General features: G+C 41.4%; 1 protein-coding gene across 3 annotated transcripts in view; it reads left to right on the top strand.

Annotated features, from left to right (window-relative positions):
* GRHL2 (grainyhead like transcription factor 2) overlaps window positions 1-23,988 on the top strand; it is a 164,780-nt gene that overhangs the window by 87,034 nt on the left and 53,758 nt on the right. For all 3 annotated transcript variants that reach the window (XM_049853820.1, XM_049853819.1, XM_049853818.1), the window contains exon 8: window positions 10,612-10,706. In XM_049853820.1, the coding sequence (XP_049709777.1) occupies window positions 10,612-10,706 (95 nt within the window). The remainder of the gene's footprint in view (window positions 1-10,611; window positions 10,707-23,988) is intronic.

Genomic DNA, 23,988 nt, shown 5'->3' with positions numbered 1-23,988 from the left:
CCCAGAGGCTCCTTAGAAGAAAGGCCTGGTGACTTCCCAAAAAATCAGCCATTGAAAACACTATGAAGCACAGTTCTACTCTGCCACACAGGGGGTGGCCATCAGTCAGAGTCCACTTGACAATAACCGGTTTGGTTCCCTTTGATATTATCTCTCTTTTGTAGATGAGAAAATACAGGCTCAGAGAGGTTCAGTAATTCACTGGAGGTCACAGGGCTTGGTGAGAGAAGGATTGGAAGTTAAATTCAGGTCTATATGTTTCTACTGCCAGTGTTCTTTTTCCCTGTGCTTTGGTTTCCTCCCTGTAAATAGACTGATAATAGCATTATGGTCCCAAATATATAAACTGTGCTGACTCCTTGGCTTCAAAAAAAAAAAAAAAAACAACCTTATTAGACTGTAGTATATGCACACTGATCAGGCAATGGTGCCCTGAGCCATTTCCAGCATTCCAAGTTCATTATTTCACTATTTCAGACAGAATCCACACCTTTTAGAAGAGAAGCAATTTTTGTATTAATTACAGCACTGCTTTTAATCTCTAGCAATACATATAAAAAATAATTAAAAGGGATAGTTATAATTTACCAAACACATGAGCCTTAATTAAGGTGAAGGAGTTAATGTTTCCTTTGACTGCCTTCCAGAATTACACTCGCGTATACCACCAGTTGGAAGAAAACTCAATCTAGAAAAATCTGAATTTAGAAATTTATTAAATGATGACTAATTTTATATATGTACATATGATAACGAAAGGATTCACCATCATACTTCCTACAACATTTAAAATAGAATTGAATCCCATAATTGCTACATAGAACATAACGTGCCAGAAAAATATATGTAAAACATTGCATATCCATGCATGCTCACCAGCCCTTGGTTGAAAACCAGTAGCTTATCATTGTTATCCCCACACTCCTTGTTTTCTTGGAAGGACTAACTTTGGAACTTTTCTCTCAATCTTCATGGTACCTACAGAATGTGGAGATGTTTCCCTATTTGCCTCCTCCTTACTGTAGCACCCCAACCCTGGCCAAGGAATTTGCAGTGGTTCAACAGTGCCTAGTCCCCCGCCTCATCAATCTTCCATTTCCTCAATGCTTCTCTATCAGCAGTTGCTGCTGTAGGATGTGCTATGTAATTTCTCTTTTGTTGTTGCTCTGTGCCTTTGAGTCGATTCCGACTTGTAGCCACCCCATGTGACAGAGTAGAACTTCCCTATAGGATTTTATAGGCTTTTTTAATGTTTATGGGAACAGATCACCAAGCCTTTCTCACATGGAGCCACTGGGTGGGTTCCAACTGCCAACCTTTCGGTTAGCAGCTGAGCGCTTAACTGTTGTGCCACAGGGGATCCTTGTAATTTCTCTACAAGGTGTTGATATCTGGTGACAATTTATTGCTTAACTCATTTGCAAGCTAAATATAGGCAGTGATTAGAAGTCTGGCCTTGAGCATCAAACAGACTCAGATTCAAATCATAGGCTGGCCTGTTACCAGCTATGTGATTCTCTGTAGAAGGAAGATGTGGACACCAACTTCCCAGAGTGGCTGTGAGGATTCGAGGATGTAATGTTGGTAAAGGACTTGGCTCAGGCTTGGCACTTGGCAAGTTCTCAATTCATGGCAGTTATTATCCCAAGAGCATTTGCATGTTAATATCAGGAGATGACAACTCCCTTACCCAAGGGGATGAGTGTTTCAGGATGGTATTCCCTGGCATGCGGGCAAGCAGATGTCTTGTAGCAGGTGGTGCTCAAATCTTACCGTGTAGGTAACTGTCTGGGCCTCCTGTATGTGGTGTTGGGCATGTAGTACCCATCCAAGAGGAGAAATCTTTTGGGAAGAAGAATACTTCAGCCACATGGACTTCATTGATAGTTGATGTAGGGCCTCAGTTGCAGATATAGTGCTTTCTAGGACTGTATGTCAGGTGAATCAAATGCCCCCAAAGGATTCAGTCATTTCTGTGTGAAGCACAGTGTTGCCCAGACCAGCAGCAATAGAACCACCTGGGAACTTGTTAGAAATGCACATTTTGGGCTATGTTGCAGACCTACTGAATCAGACTCTCTGGGAGTGGGCCCAGCAGTCTGTGTTTTACCAAAGTCCTCCTGGTGATTCTAATGCCTGCCAGCATTTGAAGAGCATTGCTATAGAATGTCCACACGAGCCTATAAAAAAAACAAACCCACTGCCGTTGAGTCGATTGCAACTCATAGCGACCCAACAGGACAGAGTAGAACTGCCCCACAGAGGTTCCAAGGAGTGCCTGGTGAATTCGAACTGCCCAACTCTTGGTTAGCAGCCACAGCACTTAACCACTATGCCAAGCCTATAAGCTATAGTAATCCAGTCTTTTAGGCTGGGTTCTCTAGAGAAGCAGAACTAGTGAAGCATATATATATATATATATATACATATATATATATGTATATATATATATATATACATATATACATATATATATACACAGAGAGAAATTTATCTGAAGGAAATGGCCCATGCATCTGTGGAAGCTGGCAAGTCCCAAATCTGTTGGGTGGGCATCAGGTAGGAGGCTTCCCCTAATTCACGTGGTTGCAGGGGCTGATGAACCCAAGATCAGCAGGTCAGATGACAGGCTCTTGGCCCATGGGGCTATGGGAACTGTCAAATCCGAAGATTTGCAGGTCAGGTAGCAGGTTGCTGGCTCATGTCGCACGAACAGGATGTCAGAGGATGACGAGTCAGGTGTAGGATCCAGAGCAAGAGAACGCGCTTTGCCAGAATGACCATATATATAGATTGAATGCAGGCTGCATCCCTGAGGAAATACCCCTTACTGTTGATTGGCTGATCACATCATGGAGGATGACTACATCATTATATAACTGCCAAATCACATCATTACATAACTTCCAAACTACATCATCGCATAATTACCAAACTGTATCATTACATAACTGCCGAACCACTGAGAACCATGGCCCAGCCAATCTGACACACGACCGTACCCATCACATCCAGTAATGTCCACTATAGAGCTATGAGGGGCTTCCTAACTGTCCCTGAAGAATGGCCATGGCCATGTATTCCTGAAGAGCTCATCTTCCTTTATATTACATTAAACAGACTCCCGTGCCTGCTCCCCATGGTTTCATTCTTTCTGATGTTTCAAGCTAGTGGTGTACTTTAGGGTTGTTCCTTTGTGTGTAAACTACTAAGGTTAATAAGAACTACCTTCTTAGGTTCAGTTGAAATAAATTTTAAAAGCAAAATCAGACTGTTTCATCATGCCTTTTTTGGAAATATCCTAGCCATTTTCCTATTCATACCCTCATTCTCACCAGGTAGATATTAGTATTGTATAGCTATTTACAAATCAGAGTACTAAACATGTAGTTTTTATGTGGACTCATCATTTTTTTAGAAGAGAAATCCACTCAGGATTTAATATGTTCATGATTACATGCTTTCATGGATTGATTTGTATCCCCCCAAAATATGTGTCACCTTTGTTAGGCCATGATTCCCAGTATTGTGTGGTTGTCTTCCATTTTGTTATTGTAATTTTATGTTAGAGGATTAGGGTGGGATTGTAACACCTTTACCCAGGTCATTTCTCTGACCCACTGTAAAGGCAGTTTCCCTGGGGTGTGGCCTGCACCACCTTTTATCTCTCAAGAGATAAAAAGAAAGGGAAGTGGGCAGAGAGGGGGGACCTTCTACCACCAAGAAAGCAGTGCCAGGAGCAGAGAGCATCCCTTGGACCCGGGGTACCTGCACAGAGAAGCTTCTAGTCTGGGGGAAGATTGATGAGAAGACTGACAGAGAGAGAAAACCTTCCCCTGGAGCTGACACCCTGAATTTGGATTTTTAGCCTACTTTACCATGAGGAAATGAATTGCTCTTTGTTAAAGCCGTCTACTTGTGGTATTTCTGTTATAGCCAGAACTAGATGACAAAGACACATGCTTTGTAATTTTTTTAAAGTGTGGAAATTATATCCCAGCCATGTTCCTATCATGCTAAAACGAGCCATTCACTCAAATCACATGATTTCCAGTCATAGGAGGGAACCCCAGTTTATTACAATGTCCTTTCCTGGTTGCACATATCAACATTTACAAAATGTGAGTCTGAGAATCTTTATTGAGGAAGTAAATTAAGGAAGGTTTAACACCAGTTTCCAAGTCTCTATTCCTACACTAAAAAAAAAAAAAAAACACTAAAGGGTCATATAAATCCTTAAGCAAATGACACTTTATCAAAGGATGTGTAATATGGATTTCAGAAACTGGAGACACGTCTATTAGCATTTTATTCATTGGATAAATATGCACGTGGATGAAAAAACATCAGTGCACTTCTAGAAAACTTTGACAATCTTGAAGGGGTAGGAGAGTGAATGACTTAGGGGCTAGAAACAAAGGGTAGAGATGAACAGACATTTCTTGTAACAGTGACACTCTAAGACTTTTAATAATTATCTCTTGGAAGAAGTCTACCATAAAATCTCCAGCTTTGTAGGTGACACTAACCTCTTCCATGAGACAAAATACTAAGCCAACTTGGATTCTCCAGTAGGGCGTTCAGAGGTATTCAGGTGGGTAGAAAAGTCATTATTGAGTTCAGTGTTGGCAAATGCAAAGCAATATATTTAAGGAGAAAGAATCCACACTGGATTCACAGAGCCATCAGCCATGCCCTAGAAAGCAGCCTAGGCAACAACTGAGAAAGTGCACGATCATCAGCAGGAAGAGTTTTAGAAGTAAAACATGGTGCATTTATGTCAAGATTCTCAAGCCTAATCCAGCACTTTAAGGAAAATATAGTAGATCTAAGAAAATAAATTAATCAGTAATAAAAAATGGCCAAGAAATAAAGGGAAGTTGAGCTTCCATTGCAGAAAGAACTTCCGTTTCCTGAGTCTGGGAAGGACAATTTGAAATATCTTCAAGTCACAAGTAAGTTAAAAGGGCATGTCAGCACATTCTCCATGTCGCAGCTATTAGAATAAGGTTGTTGTATGCTGTCAAGTCAATTCAACTCTTAATGACCCTGTGTGACACAGCCAAACTGCCCCATAGGGTTTTCTTGGCTGTAATGTTTATAGGAGCAGATCGCCATGTCTTTTCTCCCTCGGAGCCGCTGGTGGGTTCGAACCGCCAACCTTTCAATTAGCAGCCAAGCACTTAACTGTGTTGCGCCACCAGAGCCTCCATTAGAATGAGGAATCATAGCTAAAAGCTTGCGTAAGGGAAACCTGGGCACAGGAAACGTGCCCAGCCCACAATCAGAGATAGTAACAAATTTAGGAACACTGGAAGGAAGGTTATAAGGAAGGTTGCGTTTAAGAAGAACTTGGATATTTAAGGGAATACCCTCCTTAAGGAGCCCTGGTAGTGCAGTGTTTAAAAGCTTGGCTGCTAGCCAAACGGTCAGCAGTTCGAACCCACTAGCTGCCCCATGGGAGAAAGATGTGACAGTCTACTTTGGTAAGGATTACAGCCTTGGAAACCCTATGGGGCAGTTCTACCCTGTCCTGTAAGGTTGTCTCCACTAGACAGCAACAGGTTTGGTGATTTTTTTTTTTTTCCTTTGGTTTTCATTGCCATGCAGCTGGCCTTGTCTGGCAGTTCATTTGTCCACACACACACACAAATAAATAAATAAATAACAGAGGATAGAGAATGAAATGACTGCAGGTTTAGTTTTCTGTGGTCTATTGGTATTTCAAATTTTCTCTCATAGAAGAGTGTGTAGTATGGGATGCCAGCCTATAGGCCTGGTGGTATCACAGAGTTTTTCCTCATTCTAGGTCTCATTGGTGATCTCACTTGTAGAAACATTTTTTATGTCTCTGATCTAAAAACAAACAACAAAAAACCAAACCTGTTTTTTTTTGTTGTTGTTGTTTGTTGATTCCAACTCGTAACGATCCTGTAGGACAGGGTATAACCACCCCATAGGGTTTCCAAGGAGCTGCTGGTGGATTCCAATTGCCAAACTTTGCTTAACAGCCAAGCTTTTAATCACTGCACTACCAGGGCCCTGATCAAAGTGACATTGACTCTTCCAATATGTATCTAATAACTTTGGTTAAAGATTTCTAAAGCAGGCCATAAGAAGCTAGGGAATATGGCTACTGCATTGTAGCTTAGCGTTCCCACAGTGTTTTGTGAAAGGCATCTGGCTCTGGTGGAAGCTCCCTTCCTCAGCGGAGTCTGCAAATGCACAGTGTTTAGTGGGGTGTTGTGCATGGACAAAGTAGTGGATTAGGAGTTAGAAAACTCTCTTTAATTCTTGCTGTGGTCTCCTGGGAAGTTCATTTTGGTCCAGCAGCAAATCGGTAAGGGTTGGGGGAGGGGAGGCGGGCTTCTGAGTCCCTCTAAGGCTCTGCTGAGCACTCTGGGAGATGTTTATAGCTGGGGTACAGGGCTTATGCTCACGAAGCCATCAAGGACCAAGGCCTTCTAACATCACCTAGTGCTGAGATAGTACAGACTTCAGATGCAGGAATTCAGAGGTCACAACACAAAAAACAGCGGGGTTGGAAAGGCAGGAAAAGTTTACATGGAGGAAAGGTCCCTTGAGAAGGTCAAGGGATGATGATGAAAACCTAACATTACTGAATTGGTAATATTTATTGATTACTGATTTTGTGCCAGGCACAGGCTAAGCATTTTAGATGTAGGATCTCAAGGTGGAGGGATTCCAGGTAAGGATGAGCTACAAAAAGGAAAGCCCAGATGTAGCAGAAAATAGAGTTCATTGTATAAGGCTAGAGAGGAATGTGCAACATTAGTCTCTTATTTATAACCTTATTTAGAAAGTTTATAGATCCCTCCATCCATCCATCTATCCATCCACTACATTTATAGAGTGCATCTTAAATGTATGATATTAAACACTGAGAAAGCAGCAGTATTTAAGATTGCTAAGTCCCTTGCCTTCATATAGCCTATATAGCTAATGGGAAATGCTGGTGATAAATTAATAAACAAATACTCGCACATGCTATGAAGGAATTAAACAAGGAAGTGTGGCCACCTAATCAAAATTAGCTTCACCAGTCTTGTTGGTTTTTGTTTTTGGCATAAAAAAGAGGATGTAAAAATAACTTTTGTTTATTCATGTATTTGTCTACTTATTTATACTCTTGTTTCCTTCTGGGCTGTAAGAGTCATGAGACCAGGGAGCTAGTCTTGTTTCCTGTTGTTTCTCAAGTGTGAGGATGCTGGCTGGCACAGCATGGGCACAAAGTAAATATTTGTTCAATATGTTTGTTGAGTGGAGTCGGGGAAAGGATAGAGAGCAACTGACAAGGGACCCTGTGCAAGATTAGGAGACCCAGAAAGTATTTAATTTGTATTGTGTTTGTTTTAAAATCCTTTCCCTTCTTGAGCTAGTACATTTTTTTTAGGGACGAAATTTTTCATCTGGAAAAGCTATGGAAAAATAAAACTTTGTGATATAGTACCTCATGAGATCTATAAGTGTTTGACCAAAGCACTTTGTCTTATCTTTATGTCTAGCTACGACTTTTGCTTCTTATAGACAAAGGACCTAACAGCTGTTATTTTAAAAACATGTACTTCTTAAAAATCTCCAAACAAAATTGCCAGAGTATCTTTTAAAGCTAATAGTTATGAAGAATCAGGGAATTCATTCCCTCTAGTTGTCTACTTCTCTTTCCAAAAATTGGAGAGCTTGACTGGCATACTGAAAACCCAGTTTTGCATTTAAAACCATTCCAAATATAGTTATGAAGACTTATTCTATATTGTAGAATGTAAAATTATTTTCCTTTGCTTTATGCTTAATTTCCTTAGCCTTAATAAAAAAAAATATTTACTTTAAAATCAGTAAGAACATTTGAATATCCTATGAGAAAAATGGGCCAAGGCCAGAGCAGGAAATTCTTGCAATAAATTGATTTTAAAAATGATGAAAAAGAATATAAAGAAATACAAAGAGCCAGAAAATGGATGAAAGACTGTTGAACCGCTTTAGCAATCAAGGGATTGTAAATTAAAATAATAAGGCACCATGTTTTGCATATCAGCTTGGAAAGAAATGGCAACGGTTTGAGGACATAGGAACTCACACACTTGTTTGCTGTGAGTGTAAATTGTGTCATCCTTTCAGGAAGCAATCTGACAGAATGAATTAAAAGTTTTAGAAATAGACTTATCTTTGACCTGTTACTTCTATTTCTGAAAATGTATCTTAATGAAATAATTATGTATGTATGAGTATTTTGCCATGATTGAAGTGATATTTAAGATAGCAAATGTTGGACATCATCTAAATGACCTACAAGAGGTGCAATAAATTATGACCCATAACCCAATACAATAGTATTTGACCATTAAAAGTAATTTTACAGAGGTTTATTTTTTGACACGGAAAGATGCTGAAGATAATATCAAGAAAATAAAGCAGGTTAAAAATTATTGCTACAGTATTCTGTAAAATACATATTTTGGAGAGAGGGAGACAGACAGGAGAAATGGACTACATATAGACATGTTTATAGTGGCTGTTTGTGGGTGGTAGACTGTGGTTGCTTTTAAATATTCTTCTTATTTGTTCGTGATCTCTGACTTTCCTACCATGAGTGTATGCGCTCTTGCGTTAAAGTAAGAAATATGTGTGTTTTATTTAAAATGTAAAGATAAATAGTTTTCTCTAAAGTTTCTCTGAGAAAATCAGTGGAAATGTGGACAAAGGCATGAATAAACCATTTACATAGGGGGCAGTCTGGTTGACCATCCAGAATAGGGAAGAGATGCTTGAACTCACGAGTGGTAGAAGAAATGCAGATTACAACCTCAATGTGATACCACTCTGTACGCATCAGGTGGGCAAAAAGTAGACATGTGGTGAGAAAGTGGGGAAACAGGATTCTGGTGGGAGTCTAAACTGGAGCAACCCATTTTGGACAGTGAATCTGGAGAGCACATTAAATATGTCTGCCTGTGGTCCCCTACCAGTACAGCTCCCACTAATTAAGATGTTTATGGCAGTGTTATCTGTGGTATCAGAGAGTTGGAGGTACCTGAAGAGTCCATTTCTGGGGAGAAGAGATAAGTAAACTGTGGTGGGTCATCACCACAGAATTCCATGTAGCCACAGTAGAAGCAGCTGTCAATCACCAATGTGGTTGCATCTGAGAAGGTCCATAGCTAGGGCTGCCAGGTAAAATACAGAATGTGTAATTAAATTTGAATTTCATATTGCAGGGGGCATACTTATCCTAAAAAAATTATTCATTGTTTATCTGAAATTAAAATTTAACTGGACATCCGTATTTTTATTTGTTAAACCGGATAACCCTTTCCATAGCATGATACCATTTGTGACAATTAAAGCTATGCTCGTGTGCGAATCAATGTGATGTATTTCACAAGACTGTGTATCAAACACATTAATAGCTGTTGCTTTTGTTGGGGAGGAGAACTGGGATGAAAGGAATAAATAAATATCATCTAAACAAAGAAATAAGAGGGGGCTTGACTGCACAGGTAAGCTGAGTATGATTAATTCAGTTCTTTGTACCAAAAATGTAAAACGAAGCTTAAAAAAAAAAAAAAAAATTTTTTTTTCCCTGCAGTCTTCTGGGATTTTTTTTTTTTTTTTTTACCAAAGTCTTGATAACACTGCCTGGATGATAAACAGAATATTCTGTTCTACAAAAACAAAACAAAATCCCTTTGGAATGTTCAGGCACTTCTAGCAAAATTAAAGTGTCAAGGAAGTGAGTAGGAGGGGTGTAGGTGAGTGGTAGGGAACTCAGGAGCAAAGAATACTTCAGTAATTTTATAATGAAAACGGAAACTAATAAACAAATCAGTTAGAAAATTATCTCACTTAGATTTATTCCTGTAATAGAAGAACATACTTACATTCTTAGAGTGTAAATATTAGTAAAAAATACAAGCAAGTGCAAATCCTTAAGTATTGCCATAGAAATAGCCAGAAGGATAGGCAAAGTTTAAATTTACACATTGGAAAATGATGGTTCAATATATGTCACCGAGTAACTATTATTCTTTTTGACCCCTTTTTTTCTTTTTTATAATTTTTATTGTGCTTATTTCTTTGTATCGCCATATCTTCCTCTCCATACGGAAGGTGTATGATTACATTTCTTAGTCCTCTTTATTACTTTAACGTTGTCTTCTTTTATATAATAACATCGCTGTTACCCTGTTTTGGTCTCTTTTTTTTATCATCTTGCTTTGTTTTTTTGGATTTTCCTGTCTGGGTTGACTTCTGGTTGCTCTGCCCAGTGTTCTAGTCTTGGGTTGATACCTGATATTATTGATTTTCTAACCAAAGAACTCCCTTTAGTATTTCTTGTAGTTTTGATTTGGTTTTTACGAATTCCCTCAACTTGTGTTTATCTGGAAATGTCTTAATTTCACCTTCATATTTAAGAGACAGTTTTGATGGCTATATGATTCTTGTCAGGCAATTTTTTTCCTTCAATTTTTTAAATATGTCATCCCATTGCCTTCTTGCCTGCATGGTTTCTGCCGAGTAGTCCGAGTTTATTCTTATTGGCTCTCCTTTGTAGGTGACTTTTCGTTCTTTTTTTCTTTTTTAATACTACAGCTGATTACAAGGAAAGCTTTAATACAATTGGGAACATTGAAGAGATTGCATACAATGCTGTTTCCTTCACCTGGGATGTGAACGAAGAAGCGAAGGTAAGTGAAAGGTAGCACTGATTCATTGTTCATGCATTTTAAACAATGTGTCCATTTTCTGCAGATGATTCTTTTACAAAAGCCTCCACAGGTAGGGAAGGATCTGTTAACTTGAGCCAGGAAAAAGGGAAGCGAACCTGTTATCTTTCTCCAGAAGTCATGCACATTCAATTACTTACAGTTAAATTGCTTTTTCAGGGGGCGGGGGGAGGGGGGGCGGGGAGGTGTAAGGGAACAAAGGTAGTGTGCAGGCTCCTCAGTGACCCCCATACAATGGCCAGGCAACATTCCCTTCAGGCCCCCAAGCTCCATTCAGCACCAGCGGCTGGCCAGGGTGGGCCAGCAAGCCTTTTCTCCCTGCGCTGACGACTCCTCCAATCAGCCCTCTGAGGTCTCTCCATGCTGCTTTCAGAGGCAGGAAAAGTCTTGGAGCTAATGCCTTCTTCATAGCTAATGTCACAGGCCTCCTGACCGCCACTCCTTCCAGGGTTAAGCTCGGTTGAAGGAAGGGTGCAGGGAGAGTGCAACAGGTCTCTGAGCTTCTGGACTGAAAGCAACTGCGACAACCTTGAGCCCCTTCTTTCATGCCTGCTGCTTAAGCTTGTCTTATTTCTCTGGGGTGCTAGCATCCTTAAGAAGTACAACAGTAAAATCTTGAACTGGTTTGGATAAGAAACTTTCAGTTCCAGTTGCCCATGAGTGGATTTCGACTCACAGTGACCCCACATGTTTTAGAGTAGAACTGTACTCCATAGGGTTTTTGGTGGCTGGTTTTTCCCAAGTAGATCTCCAGGCCTTTCTGGGAGGTACCTCTGGGTGGAGTCAAACCTCTAACCTTTTGGTTAGCAGCAGAGTGCATAAACCTTTTTGCACCACCCATGGGAGCACGATAAGAAAGTCGGCTCACGGATTCCTGGAATTACCTTCCAGTCACGAGTTTCTGTGATTTTATGAAAACCCCAAACTTTCCTGCTATGCTGACTCTTCTTTCTGTATTCTTACCCTCTGATCCTCATTTTGCACTTCAGGGAAGTTTCCAGAAGAAATCTAAGCTTGTTTTCTGCTTCAGTTATGTGCCATCTAGGACTGTGTTAGCAGACTTTGTCTTCAAATGAACCAAAAGGTCAATGTCAACAAGTCCATTCAATGCTTTATTGTCTGTGAGCAGGGGGAAGGTTTAATAAGAAAGGAACTGGGTTGGGAATTTGCAGGCGTGACTTACAGAAGAAGATGAATTGCTCGGTGTCTCATTTCATTCATGTATAAAACAGTGTAAATGAAATGGGCTTCAGGCCCAAGAAAGATGACCCAAATGGGCAAACAGCAAGAGAGAGTCAGAGTCGCCTGGAGAATGTTCCAGTGCTTCAGTGCATCAAGTGAAGGAGGTAGGCCTTGCTCCAGGTGGGAGATTAGGTCTCACACAGAACTGCAGGAAGTTTGTCACTTGCACCCACTCTGCCTCCACTGAACTTCCTCACCCGAGTTATGTGCTTTCAGCACTTTATTCGTTCCCACAGCAATCTCAGCTCCAGTCCCCCTGCCCCTTCCTCTCCCAGGCTTGCTACATGCCTCATCCCGCCTCTTCCGTGTTTCCTATGTTCCTGCCTACCTCCACCTCACTCTGGCCGCTTCCTGCCTTTGCTCTTCCTGCCCCATTCTCTCGAGGCTCGATTATGAGCCATATGCTCAGGCAGCAGTCTGTGCCTCAGTTCCCTCATTAAAAACAAAGCAAAACAAACAAGAAGGCTTTTCCGAATCTCTCTGTTCTACCGAGCATCACGCCAGGGTTAAAATGTGCGATGATACAGTGCTCTGGGGAAGGGAGGCAGGGAGCCGAGAGCACACAACCTGGGACAGAGGGAGAGGCAAGGGGGGACAAAGGAATCATGTAACCGCAAGTGCTTTGTCACGATTGAAGCATGCTGTGAGTGTGAGCTGTAATGGTCACCATTATTTCCATTATCATACGATTTGTGATGATGGATGCTGTTGGGTGAGTGTATTAACTGTCATGTTTCAATGGCGACCTTTCACAGAAAAGGCATAATCAAAGGGACAACTTTAATAATGGAAGTTTCCAGCGCTGTGGTAGGCCAGTGAGGAAGTTCATTTGGGGTTGAGTTGGCCTTTCAGCCCAGTGCAGACCATACCACTCACTTCCCATAGGTGTGAGCTCACCTTTCTTGTTTACATTTGTGTGTGTGCTTGTGTTGTTTCAGGGAGACAAGTTTAAGCTCACATCTGCTTTGACAATGGCCGTAGGGCATATTTTATATTGCGGTAACACGTGTGTGTTTCTTTAATGTGTGCTTCATGACTGTAGCATGGTTGTTGCAATTGTATGTGGTCTAGGTTAATCAATAAGTAACAAAAAAAATAGTCCCGAATAATTTTTCCAAGACCACCAGAGGGGTTTTAAAGGAAAATCATCAAAATAAAGCCCATTTCATTAAAAAGGCCAAGTTTCTTTTTTTGTCTGCAGAGCCAAAGGCATTTCTTATAAGATTGATCTTGTAATGAGCAGATAGGAAAAAACGAAATTGCATGGTCGTTGAAAAAAAGACTTTCAGCAATACAGGAAGGGAAGGGGGCACCTCTCACACTGGAATTGTTTGTGATTTTCATATTGTGGAATTCTTCTCAGGGGCAATTGCATTTGCTTTCTAATTCCTATTGGTAACGGCCACACTGAAATCCTTTGTAGGCTTCCGGGGCAGGGTCCCTTTTAGTGTCATATCATGCTTGGCTTGTATGGCCACAGGACACACACTCGTGACTTATAGCCTTCATGTGACCCTTAGAATGTAATGTATGTATATATGTCTGTGTGTGTGTATCACACATTTATGTATTTATAGTTTAAATTTTTCAAAATTTTTGCCCACCTTTATTGAGAGATTACTTTTTATAAATACAGTTGTCCAGGGTCTTTGGAAAATTAAACATTCTGGAAACCCTGGTGGAGTAGTGGTTAAGTGCTACGGCTGCTTACCAAAAGGTCAGCAGTTCGAAACCACCAGACGCTCTTTGGAAACTCTATGGGGCAGTTCTACTTTATCCTGTAAGGTCGCTATGGGTCAGAATCTACTCGACGGCAACGGGTTTGATTTTTGGTTTGGTCATCACAGTTCCCAGTGTCTACGAGGCAACGAGTGGCTCTTGTGAGGTGCTGGCTGCTCCCCTTAATGCTTTCTCTAGGCTTCCCCATTCTGGAACTTTACCTCTGGCCCTGGTGGACATTTGAGCTTTCATGCCCCAATCACATCCCAGCCTCCAAACAACTGAATATGCGGTTTAAATCTTCATTGGTTTTCAGTGTTGGGGGAAGAAGCAATGACAAAATGGAGATTGAAATGGGAGGTAAGGTCAGCTAGGCCTGTGGCTGAGAGGAATTGGACAGAGGGCCCACCAGCGTTCCCTGGTTCCGCTGGCCAGTCCTGAGAGTGCCGCAGCAGCAGCAGGCCAGGGTTCCAGGTTGAGTTGTGTCTGCACTGTTGAAGAGAGCTGCTGTGACATCCTTTTGAACGCCCACACTGGTGGTAAATCTTTATCTTTGAAGGTGCATATTATTAAAAAAAAAAAGGAAAGAATCTGAAATCACTTGCATCCAAATGTGAATACCTATCAACAAGTTGGAGGATACAATTTTAGGCTTAAAAAGAACTTGTTTTGCAAGGTTTTGTAAACCAACTTTGAATAAAGCAGTTTTGGAAGAGACTCTAAATACACTTTGAGCAATGGCAGCAACATTTGAGAGAACCGTATGTCTTCCCAAGTTGACTATGTAGAAGGACAGTCTTTATCTGAATATTTAAGTTTTGGTGCACTTATTTTTAAAAAGGCCTAGGATTTGGTAGTCTTACCACATATGTAAAATCGACAACTGGTGATAAAATTTATGAATTTTTCTAGAGCACCTTCGCACTTTTTTCTTTTTTGTCGACTTACATTTTATTTCAATCTCTCATTTAGCATGAACAGAAGAAAGAAGAGGACGTGAAACTCTAATCATTTAATTTAATTGTAGAAAAAAGCATAATAATCAGGGAAGGTGTTAAAACTATCAGTTAAAATCAAGTTTGGGGATTATTCCAGGTTTCAGTAGTCTCGGTTGCAGCATGATTCTGGCATAACTATCACAGAATTCTTCTACCCATAACCGGTTTTGCTGGTTGTGCCCCAGCGTCTTTCTGCGCAATGACACCAAGCAGCAGAAACTGTCTCTAATAGGACATTCTTTTGCCCTCGGGGCCTGATCCGTCTGGAAGCCCATGTAATGTGAATGGGTGGCCCTGGTCCCTGAGAAGGATACGGTGATATCCAGGAGGCTGAGGTCCTAGGGGGTCACACGGCCAAAGCTTGGACTTTGGTGCGGGTGGGGCACAGGGTGACGGGAAACAACGAGCACTGGACTGAGGCTTAGACAGCCAGGTACTAGTGCTGGCATGGAATAGCCGGCCTTGTGACTTCCCTTTTCTGCACTTTGGTCTCCTCAGCTGTAAAATGGCAGGTGGGGAGGGGCTGTGTGTATGACAGATTATGAAGGTCCCCTCCCTATGACTCCTGGGGGCAGAGTGGTGGCTTAGTGATAGAATTCTCACCTTTCATGTGGGAAACTGGGGCTCAGTTCCCAGCCGGTGCGCCTCACGTGCAGCCACCACCCATCTGTCAGCGGAGGCTTGTGTTGCCATGATGCTGAACAGGTTTCAGTGGAGGCCTGGCAATAGATTTCCAAAAATCAGTCAACGAAAAGCCTATGGATCACGAAGGTCCTATCCACAACTGATCATGCGGAAGGCTTAGGACTGGGCAGTGTTTTGTTCCATTGTGTATGGGGTTACCATGAGGCAGGGTTGCCGTGAGTTGGGGTGACGTGACAGCAACAACAACAACCATATGACTCTAATGGGAAGACTGCAGTATCACATTCTCTCCATGACTCCCATTGAAAATCTATTTTAATTTTTTTTTTTATGATTCCCATTGAAAAGTCTGTTTTTAATTTTATTTCTTTCTTTAACCAAGCACTGGTGCCTAAAAAGTAGATTTGCTGGGCACTAATCCCTGAGATGTGGAATTCCCACGCAAGAACCTGTTGAATTATTGAAGCGAGAGAGCTCAGATTCCTGGCAGCGATTGCTGCCTTTCTCTAGGCGATGACATCACCCAGAGCAGGAGTGCAGCAAACCCTAATTACAGGCTTCCCTTTCTCCCCGATTTCTAAGGAGATCCTTGAGACTGGGCCCCTTATGTTTGTCCAGTGCCATTTTCTGCGTTCACAGTGATTTCAAGATTAAACCAACTGTGGTGTGCTACAAAGACGTCCCTCATGTGACCACAGAGGAGAATTACTTATTTGAGCATTAAGATGTTACTCAGTGTTTTGTGTTAACTTTCAGGAATAAGTTTCTGAAAGTGAAAGATGTGGCAGTCACTTCTGTAAGCTTTACAGCTTCGGAAACCCTGTGGGGCAGCTCTCCTCTGTCCGATAGGGTCGCTATGAGTCGGAAGTGAATTGACGGCAATGAGCTTGGGATTTTGGTTGTGTCTTTTCATGAGAACACCATACCAATACACTCCCCCTGCCCCCCGCATTTCTGTGCTTCACCCTTCCCGCGGTTTATAACTCCTGAAAATGAAGGAGGCGTCTTTACATGAAAGTTTTGTTAATCCTCTACATCCAAGTCCTTCTGAGTTTTCTTGATTCAGTGAAAATGTTCCTCCTCTCTCACTTGTACCACTAAGCATCCAAGCAGACAGATAAATCCACTACTAACCCATCCCCCTGTCTCTATGATTTAAAAAAAAATCTACTATAATTCAATAATATGAAACTTTCTCCTGAGTTGGAAACCCTGGTGGTGTAGTGGTTAAGCACTACGGCTGCTAACCAAAGGGTCAGCAGTTCGAATCCACCGGGCGTTCCTTGGAAACTCTGTGGGGCAGTTCTACTCTGTCCTATAGGGTTGCTATGAGTCAGAATCTGCTCGATGGCACTGGGTTTGGTTTTTGGTTTGGTTTCTCCTGAGTTACTTTTTTGCTGCTTTTTGGTTTAACACCTTCGCTTGTACAAGGTAGAGGAAAGTTACTCACCTGAGTGATGTCTACCCAGTTCCTTCTTCTAACCTTGTTCAGTGTCAGGAGGGGACTTTGGGGGACTGTTTAGTCCAACTCCCTGCTTTGCCAGATCAAGAGTGAATATTCTTCCCACATTTGGGGGTTGGGGGAGGAACTTTCAGGCAGGAATTGAGATGACCAAGTACACAGATGAGGCATGTATTTTCTGCTCTGGTAACAGATGTTTGTGGTGAGGTTGGGGGTGTCAGCTGAGACCTGATGGGGGTGTGGTGGGACGCAGAGACACTCAGAGACATTGTGGATAATTCCTGTGCATCTCAGATTCTCATTCCACTATACATTAACTTTCCATACACTAGGCACGCAAGGTTAGTCAAGTGGAAAAGGTAGGCTTTGAACCCAGGTCCCTCTGAGTCTAGAGTCCATGCTTTTAACCACTTTACCAACAGAGGGACATCTTTAGTTTTTTCTGTAGATCACAGCATGCTAAGATTTTTCTTCTCAAAGAATCTATGGGGCACAACCTATGTGTGACTAGAAAGAAAACAAATGATCAGCCCCATTTCCTCGAGCAAAGCAGTTCACTTAGGTCTCTCTGCTTTTGCCCCATCCCCCACTCCAAGCAAAGATAGGCTTGCTGGTCCAACAAATCTAGCTCATAGGTCTCTCCCAATTCAATGTTTGTTATTGTCTGGCACGTTACCTGTTCATATCATATATCTCATTGACCAGAATGACTATGAGAGTGAGGGCTATTTGAGATTGTTTACCCTCATCAACTGTGTATGTGTGTGTGTGTTGAGTAGCCCAACATTAGTGATCTCATTTGCATAATTATTGCCCCTCTCACTCTCCATTAATGTAGATCAGTGCATGCTCGGTAATGTTGCAATCCTGAGACATGTCAATATTTTCTTCTCTGTACCTTTATAACATTTAGTCTCTCTTTCCTCAATTGCTTTATAATTTCTTTTCCTGGTTCCTTAAGTTTAATTTCCACACTGTTTCATTTAAATTATTTCTATGCACCTTTTAAAAAAGAAATACTTTCTTCAGTTATGAATGATGAAGACTATTTCTTACTCTTTTGTTTTTTTAACCATGCAAGAAGCACAGATTAAAAAGATAATATAAAATTAAATGGAGCAAGGATTATTATCAGACAAGAGAAGGTTGCAGAAGGCACATAATGGCTACTTGACATATGTGTGCAACTTTAAGAAACTCAGTAAACGAAAATCCACATTTACCAAGCTGGTAAATCGGAAGTGAATATTCACACAGAAACAGAGTTCATTTTCTGGATAGATTCCTCTCGATCTGGGTTTCTTTGGATTCTTTCAGTGAACTGGATTTATAAATAAGTTTCACATGGAATTTTTGAAACTGTGGGGAAATTCAAGGCGGGGCGTAGTGATATTACCCCTGGGCTTTATTTCTCTTAATATTTTTACTTCATGTGTTGCCTTTGTACCTGATTTTGCTTTACTATCAAGGAATACATCTAAGACCCAAGACCCATTCTGAGGGGTGGAACGTGAGTGTGCTAAGATGAGCCAGCAAGCTGAGAAGGAAAATAAAAGTGAAAAGTTGCAAGTAAAAAGTTCTCTATATTTATAAATCCATCCAAAGTGAAGAAAGTGGAGTTAATTTATGGCTCCAGGACTGACCTGCAGCTTCCCTGGACGTAAGGGTACATTTGTATGCCCTGGGGTGTAGTGGCTGCAGCTAACTTCCTTCCTATTGTGAGATACAACTGGAGTTGTCGTATGTGGAGACTGGTTTTACCACATAAAATCCAGTGTTCTTCCTTTTCTAGCTGTGTGGATCTACCCTTTCTCTTGCAGTGCTATCTTCTGAGTTGCAACTGGTAGTCAGCAAGCCAAGCCTAGCTTGTGGTTCCATCAGCTGCTAAAAAAACAAACAAAAAAACCCGTTGCCATCTAGTTGATTCTGACTCATAGTGACCCTACGGGACAGAGTAGAAGTGCACCATAGGGTTTCCAAGGAGCACCTGGTGGATTCGAACTGCCTACCTTTTGGTTAGCAGCCGTAGCTCTGAACCACTGTACCACCAGGAGCTAGTGAAGAGGAAAAACAGCCTGTCTGTCCTCATTATCTCAGTTTCAGCAGCTTAAAAGATGGCACAGTAGAAACTGCAGTGCTTTGAGCATAGCCTGTGGGAAGATTGTAAATTGGAGAGAATATAGAGAGATCTAGAGGTCTTGTAAGGAGCCCTGGTTGCTCAGTGGCCCAGTGCTTGGCTGCTAACTGAAAGGTCAACAGTTCAAGCCCACCAGCGGCCCCGCAGATGAGAAGACCAGGCCACCTGCTCGTATAAAGATTACAGCCTAGGAAACCTTATGGGGCAGTTCTACCTTGTCCTATAGGGTCACTATGAGTTGGAATCAACTTGATGGCATACAACAACAACCATCTTATACATTGCAAATTATTCCATATCTTTGTGGTTGAAAATAAGGTTATGTTAATTAAAAGATCGGCTTGAAATTCAGTACTAAGTTATGGCCGATTCATAAGCTGCCTCAAATTTATTCTTTTTTTCCCTCCCCACTTCTTTCTCTCTTCCCCCTCCCCTGACATTTCTTTTGGGTCTAAAATGTTTAGTTTAATAAACTTACATTGACCCCCCACTGTGTGATGAGCACAGCATTTTAGAAAATTAGAGCTTCGATAGTCTTGGTGAATCATACCTCCCTAGGCTGTGTTTCGAATGGAGAATGTTCTTTCTCTGCTTATCTCCAGCACTGGACACCGAGGGAGAAGATATGTAAATATTGATTTTCAGGATGAAAAGGAAAACCAAAGGACTGAACAAAGGGGGCCATACTCTTCAGTACCTTGTGGGTTCTTGACCTCTTTTATTTTACCCCAGAGTAGTTTGATGCATTTGCCTGAGGACTTCTCATCTTGCTTACAAGAAAGTCTGGCATAATACGGAGTTGATAGATTTTACTGATTAAAAAAAAGTTACCCCTAAACTTTTTGGCTTAGGTAGGGCCAAATTTTAAACAGGCTACCATAAGGAAGGTTAGAGATATTATAGGGCATCTTCATGGTCTCAAAGAAAAAGAAATGGGGTGGTGGAGACTTCTGGGAGGAGTCTTGAAAGGTCAAGATACACACTTCGAATCAGAGCAAATGGCATTTTTATGTGTTTGCTGGGGTGTGGCATGGGTGAAGAAAGCTTTAAAAGGGAAAGGTAAACATTTGCTAGAGTCTTTGGTATTGAACTTAAACAAAGCCATGCCTTTGTTCCAGTTTTATAAGGTAATGGATGGCAGGAAAAGCTATAAACCTGCAGCTAATTCATATGGAGAAGGAATAATCTTTGGAACACATCTCACTGAAGATATCAACAGCTTGATCTTTTGTTTAAATATAGAGTATCCATGGTTTCTGCCCTGTATTCAGCTTAGAGATCTGTAACTAACAGGTATGAAATGTTGTATGTGTGGATTTCATAGAATGGCGATGTGTGTACGTGCACAATGACTAATATTTGTTCAGTGATTACCATACACCAGGCACTTTGCCAGACACTTTACACAATACTCATAATTTAAGTGGATATTATTTTTCACTTAACAGTTGAGGAATCTGAAGCTCAGAGGGAGGTTAGCTAGCTTGCCTAAGGTTGTACAGCTAGTGTGTAGCACACGTAGAATTATGAATTCTGAAACATTGCAGTTTCCACACTGCCTTTTTGAGTTGGGAGGATCTAGTAGTAGTATCCTCTTGAGTATCTCTGACAAGGGAACACTCATTCCTTCAAAGAAACCTACCTACTGCGTATCACACAGCCTTCCAGGCAGTGGGATTCATGGACAAATGAGTCATAGACCCTGCTCTCAGGGAACTTCTTGCTGGGGCAGGGAACTGAGTCATAGATGTAAATAGCCGTAATACAAGGTAGAAAGTGAAAATGGCTCTAAAGAAGGTAAAGTGTTAAAGTGTTAGGAGAGTTCTAAAGTGAGAGATAACTCTGTTTTTCATTTTAAAATAATTTTTTCCAATTAAAAAAAATCTAAATGAAAGGTCAGAAGAATAACACTGTGTATCTTTCACTTAGATTAACTCATTGTTAATATTTTGCCACGTTTACTTTATCTCCTCTCCTAGTCTTTCTTTCTCCCCCTCCTTTCCTCTCTGCTCCCCTCTCTCTCTGTCCATCCGCTACACACACAGACACACACACACACCTGTTTGTTAATTGTAGACACCTTGTGCTTTATTTCTAAATACTTTAGCATGTAGAGATCAGCTTTTGGTGCCATCAGGGAAGACATGAGGATGGATATGGCATGTGGGCTGGGTCTTAAGGGTCAGGTGGAATTTAGACACGTGGAAGTTGGAAAGAGAAGTACGCCAGGTGGAAGAACTAGATGGTCACCGGTGCAGACACTGGAAAGCAAAAGAAGAGCAGCGCCTGTGAAGCTCAGGAGAGAAGTTAGAGATGTTTGTAAAGAAGTGAGGATGGAAGTCAGTAGTGGATGAGATTTGAAAGGAGAGGATATGGAGGGTGTGCAAAAGGGAGTCAAGGATAGGACTTTAGATCTTTCCCATTTAGAGACTAGAAGAAGAGGAGCCAGAGCAAGAAGCAGTGGTCAGAAAGCAGAGCACAGTAGAAGAAAGGAGTAGAGGGAAGAGGAGGGGGAAGAAGAAGAGGTAATGGCTAATGAAGTCAAATACTTTAGGCAGTGATTTTTCAAAGTATGGTCCTCTGCACACTGCATCAGCATCACCTTGGGAATTGGCTAGAAATGCAAATTCTTGGATGCCACCTTAACAGTTGGCGTGGAATCAGTTTTGACCTGTGATGACCCCTTGTGCGTCAGAGTAGAAATGTGCTCCATAGGGTTGTCAGTAGTTGATTTTTCAGTAGACTGCCAGGCCTTTCTTCTGAAGATCCTCTAGGTAGACTTGAATTTATACCCTTTCGATTAGCAGCCAAGAGCACTAACTGTTGTGTCATCTGAAGACTCCCACCCCACCTTAGATCTACTGATTCAGAAACTTTAGAGATTGAGCCCTGATGTCTCCTGGGAGCCTAATGTACACAAAATTTGAGGACCTCTGCTTATAAGGATGCTGCTGAGAAGGCTGACCTTGAAGAAAGCCATTTCAGTAGAATGTTGAAGTTAGAAGTCAGAGTAAAAATAGTGACACAGCCTATAATAACTTATATGTGTATATGGGTACAAAAAATGTAGAAAGACATTCATTGCAGCATTGTTTATGAGATGAAAAGACTGGAAATGACCTAATGTTAAAGACATTGTTACTGTTTAAAAGAGAGAGGGAGAGAGTTATCCTCAAATTTTATTGTTAAATTAAAACAGCAAAATGCAGACCTCTGCGTGTACTATGCTACCAGTTGTGTAAAGAAGAAGACGACTTCTATTTGCTCAGCGTATTTATAGAATGACATACAAGAAAGTGTGGAGGAGACTTAACTGTTGGTTGGCTGGGGAGCAAGGAGGGGTGTTAATTTTCACAGCGTGCTCTTTGTGTGCCTTTTGAATTTTGTGCACTTTTCCGGTATTACAAACTCGAAACAAGCTTTAAGTATTGAACACGAACAGAAAAAGTTTAACAACAACTGATGAACAAGTTGAATGAGTGAATCTTTCAACCTCTGCTTAAATTCCTTCTCTGGCTGGGAGTTTTTTTATTTCCTGAAGCAGCTCAATCTATTGTTACCCGTTGTCAAACGTCTTCCTTATCCTGACGTGATGTTTCACAAGATAGAGTAGAATGGGAGACTGTTGCCCTCTGAACAGCAACGAGGGCTTTTGTCTGAGAGACTTCTCCCCTCACTCTTTCCCCTACCACGTCTGTGACTCCACCCCAACACAAGCGCTATGGTGAGATGGCTTTAATGTGTTTTAAATCAGTTCACCTTAATTAAATATCTGCTCGGATACTGTATGATCTCACTTATATGAAATAGGCAAATATATAGAAACCAAAGGTTATTAGTGGTTACCAGAGTGGGGGGGGGAGGCGTTGCTGTTCAGGTGGCAGAGAGTTTATGGTAATGGTGATGGAATAATTCAGAAAAGAGTGGTGATAATGGTTTCACAACATGAAGAATATAATCAATGCCAATTGATTTATGTATGTAAAAATTGTTGAATTGGCGATTTTTCTTTATGTGTATGCACCCAATTAAAAAATCTGTTTGTTCAAATTATTGTACATCAAAACTAATCAACCTTTGAATCGTTTGGAAATGATTCAAAGAAGCCAGTCAGGAAGCTATTTTAGTAATCTGATAAAAGGAAGGAGAACTGGACCTGTAGGAGCCATGGAGATTTAAGTAAGGAAGAGAACCTCAAAGGCGCAGTTGCTGCAGTGAGCTGCCGTTGAATTGACCCCTGACTCATGGTAACCCTGTGTACAACAGAACAAAACACTGTGATCCGTAGAGTTTTCACTGGCTGTTTCTGGAAGTAGGTTGCCAGGCATTTCTTCTTAGAACATCTTAGTCTGGAAGCTTCTCTCAAACCTGTTCAGCATTGTAGCAGCACACAAGCCTCGACTGACAGGTGGGTGGCGGCACACATGTGGTGCATTGGCTGGGAATCGAACCCGAGTCTTCAACATGAAAGGCGAGAATTCTACCACTGAACACCATTGCCCTGCAGGACCAGTTGGGGGGAAAATGACATGATGTGGGGGTGAAGAATAGCTGGAAATCAGAGGAAATGACCAGTTGGAAGACTAAGTGCTGAGACGATGGAGATAATGATAAAATGGTTTTGATTTTCATGGCATTTTAACAGTTTAAAAACATGTTCCCATTTACATGTCACAGTACCAAGTTGGGGATTATTATGCTTATTTAAAAAATGAGGAATTTGGGGCCTGGAAAGGTTGAGTAACTAGTCTAAGCCCATAGCACCAGGATTTGCACCAGCTAGATCATTTTGAGCCTTTTAGTACCTTGGTTTTTTTTTTTTTTTTTCTCGCTGTACCTTCCAGCATTGAAGGAAGTACTTTTTCTTCCTCTCACAAAACTTGACTTGTAAGTTGCTCCCGTTTACTCTCTGCTTCTGAAGTTCTTGGAGCCCTGGTGGCACAGTGGTTAAGAGCTTGGCTGCTAATCAAAAGGTCGGCAGTTCGAATCCACTAGCCAGTCCTTGGACACCCTATGGGGCAGTTCTACTCTGTCCTGTAA

This window comes from Elephas maximus, chromosome 15 (genome assembly GCF_024166365.1).
Source record: "Elephas maximus indicus isolate mEleMax1 chromosome 15, mEleMax1 primary haplotype, whole genome shotgun sequence".
Classification (NCBI taxonomy): Eukaryota; Metazoa; Chordata; class Mammalia; order Proboscidea; family Elephantidae; genus Elephas; species Elephas maximus.
Note: the sequence above shows the minus strand (reverse complement) of the source record. Positions and strands in the feature narration are given on the sequence as shown.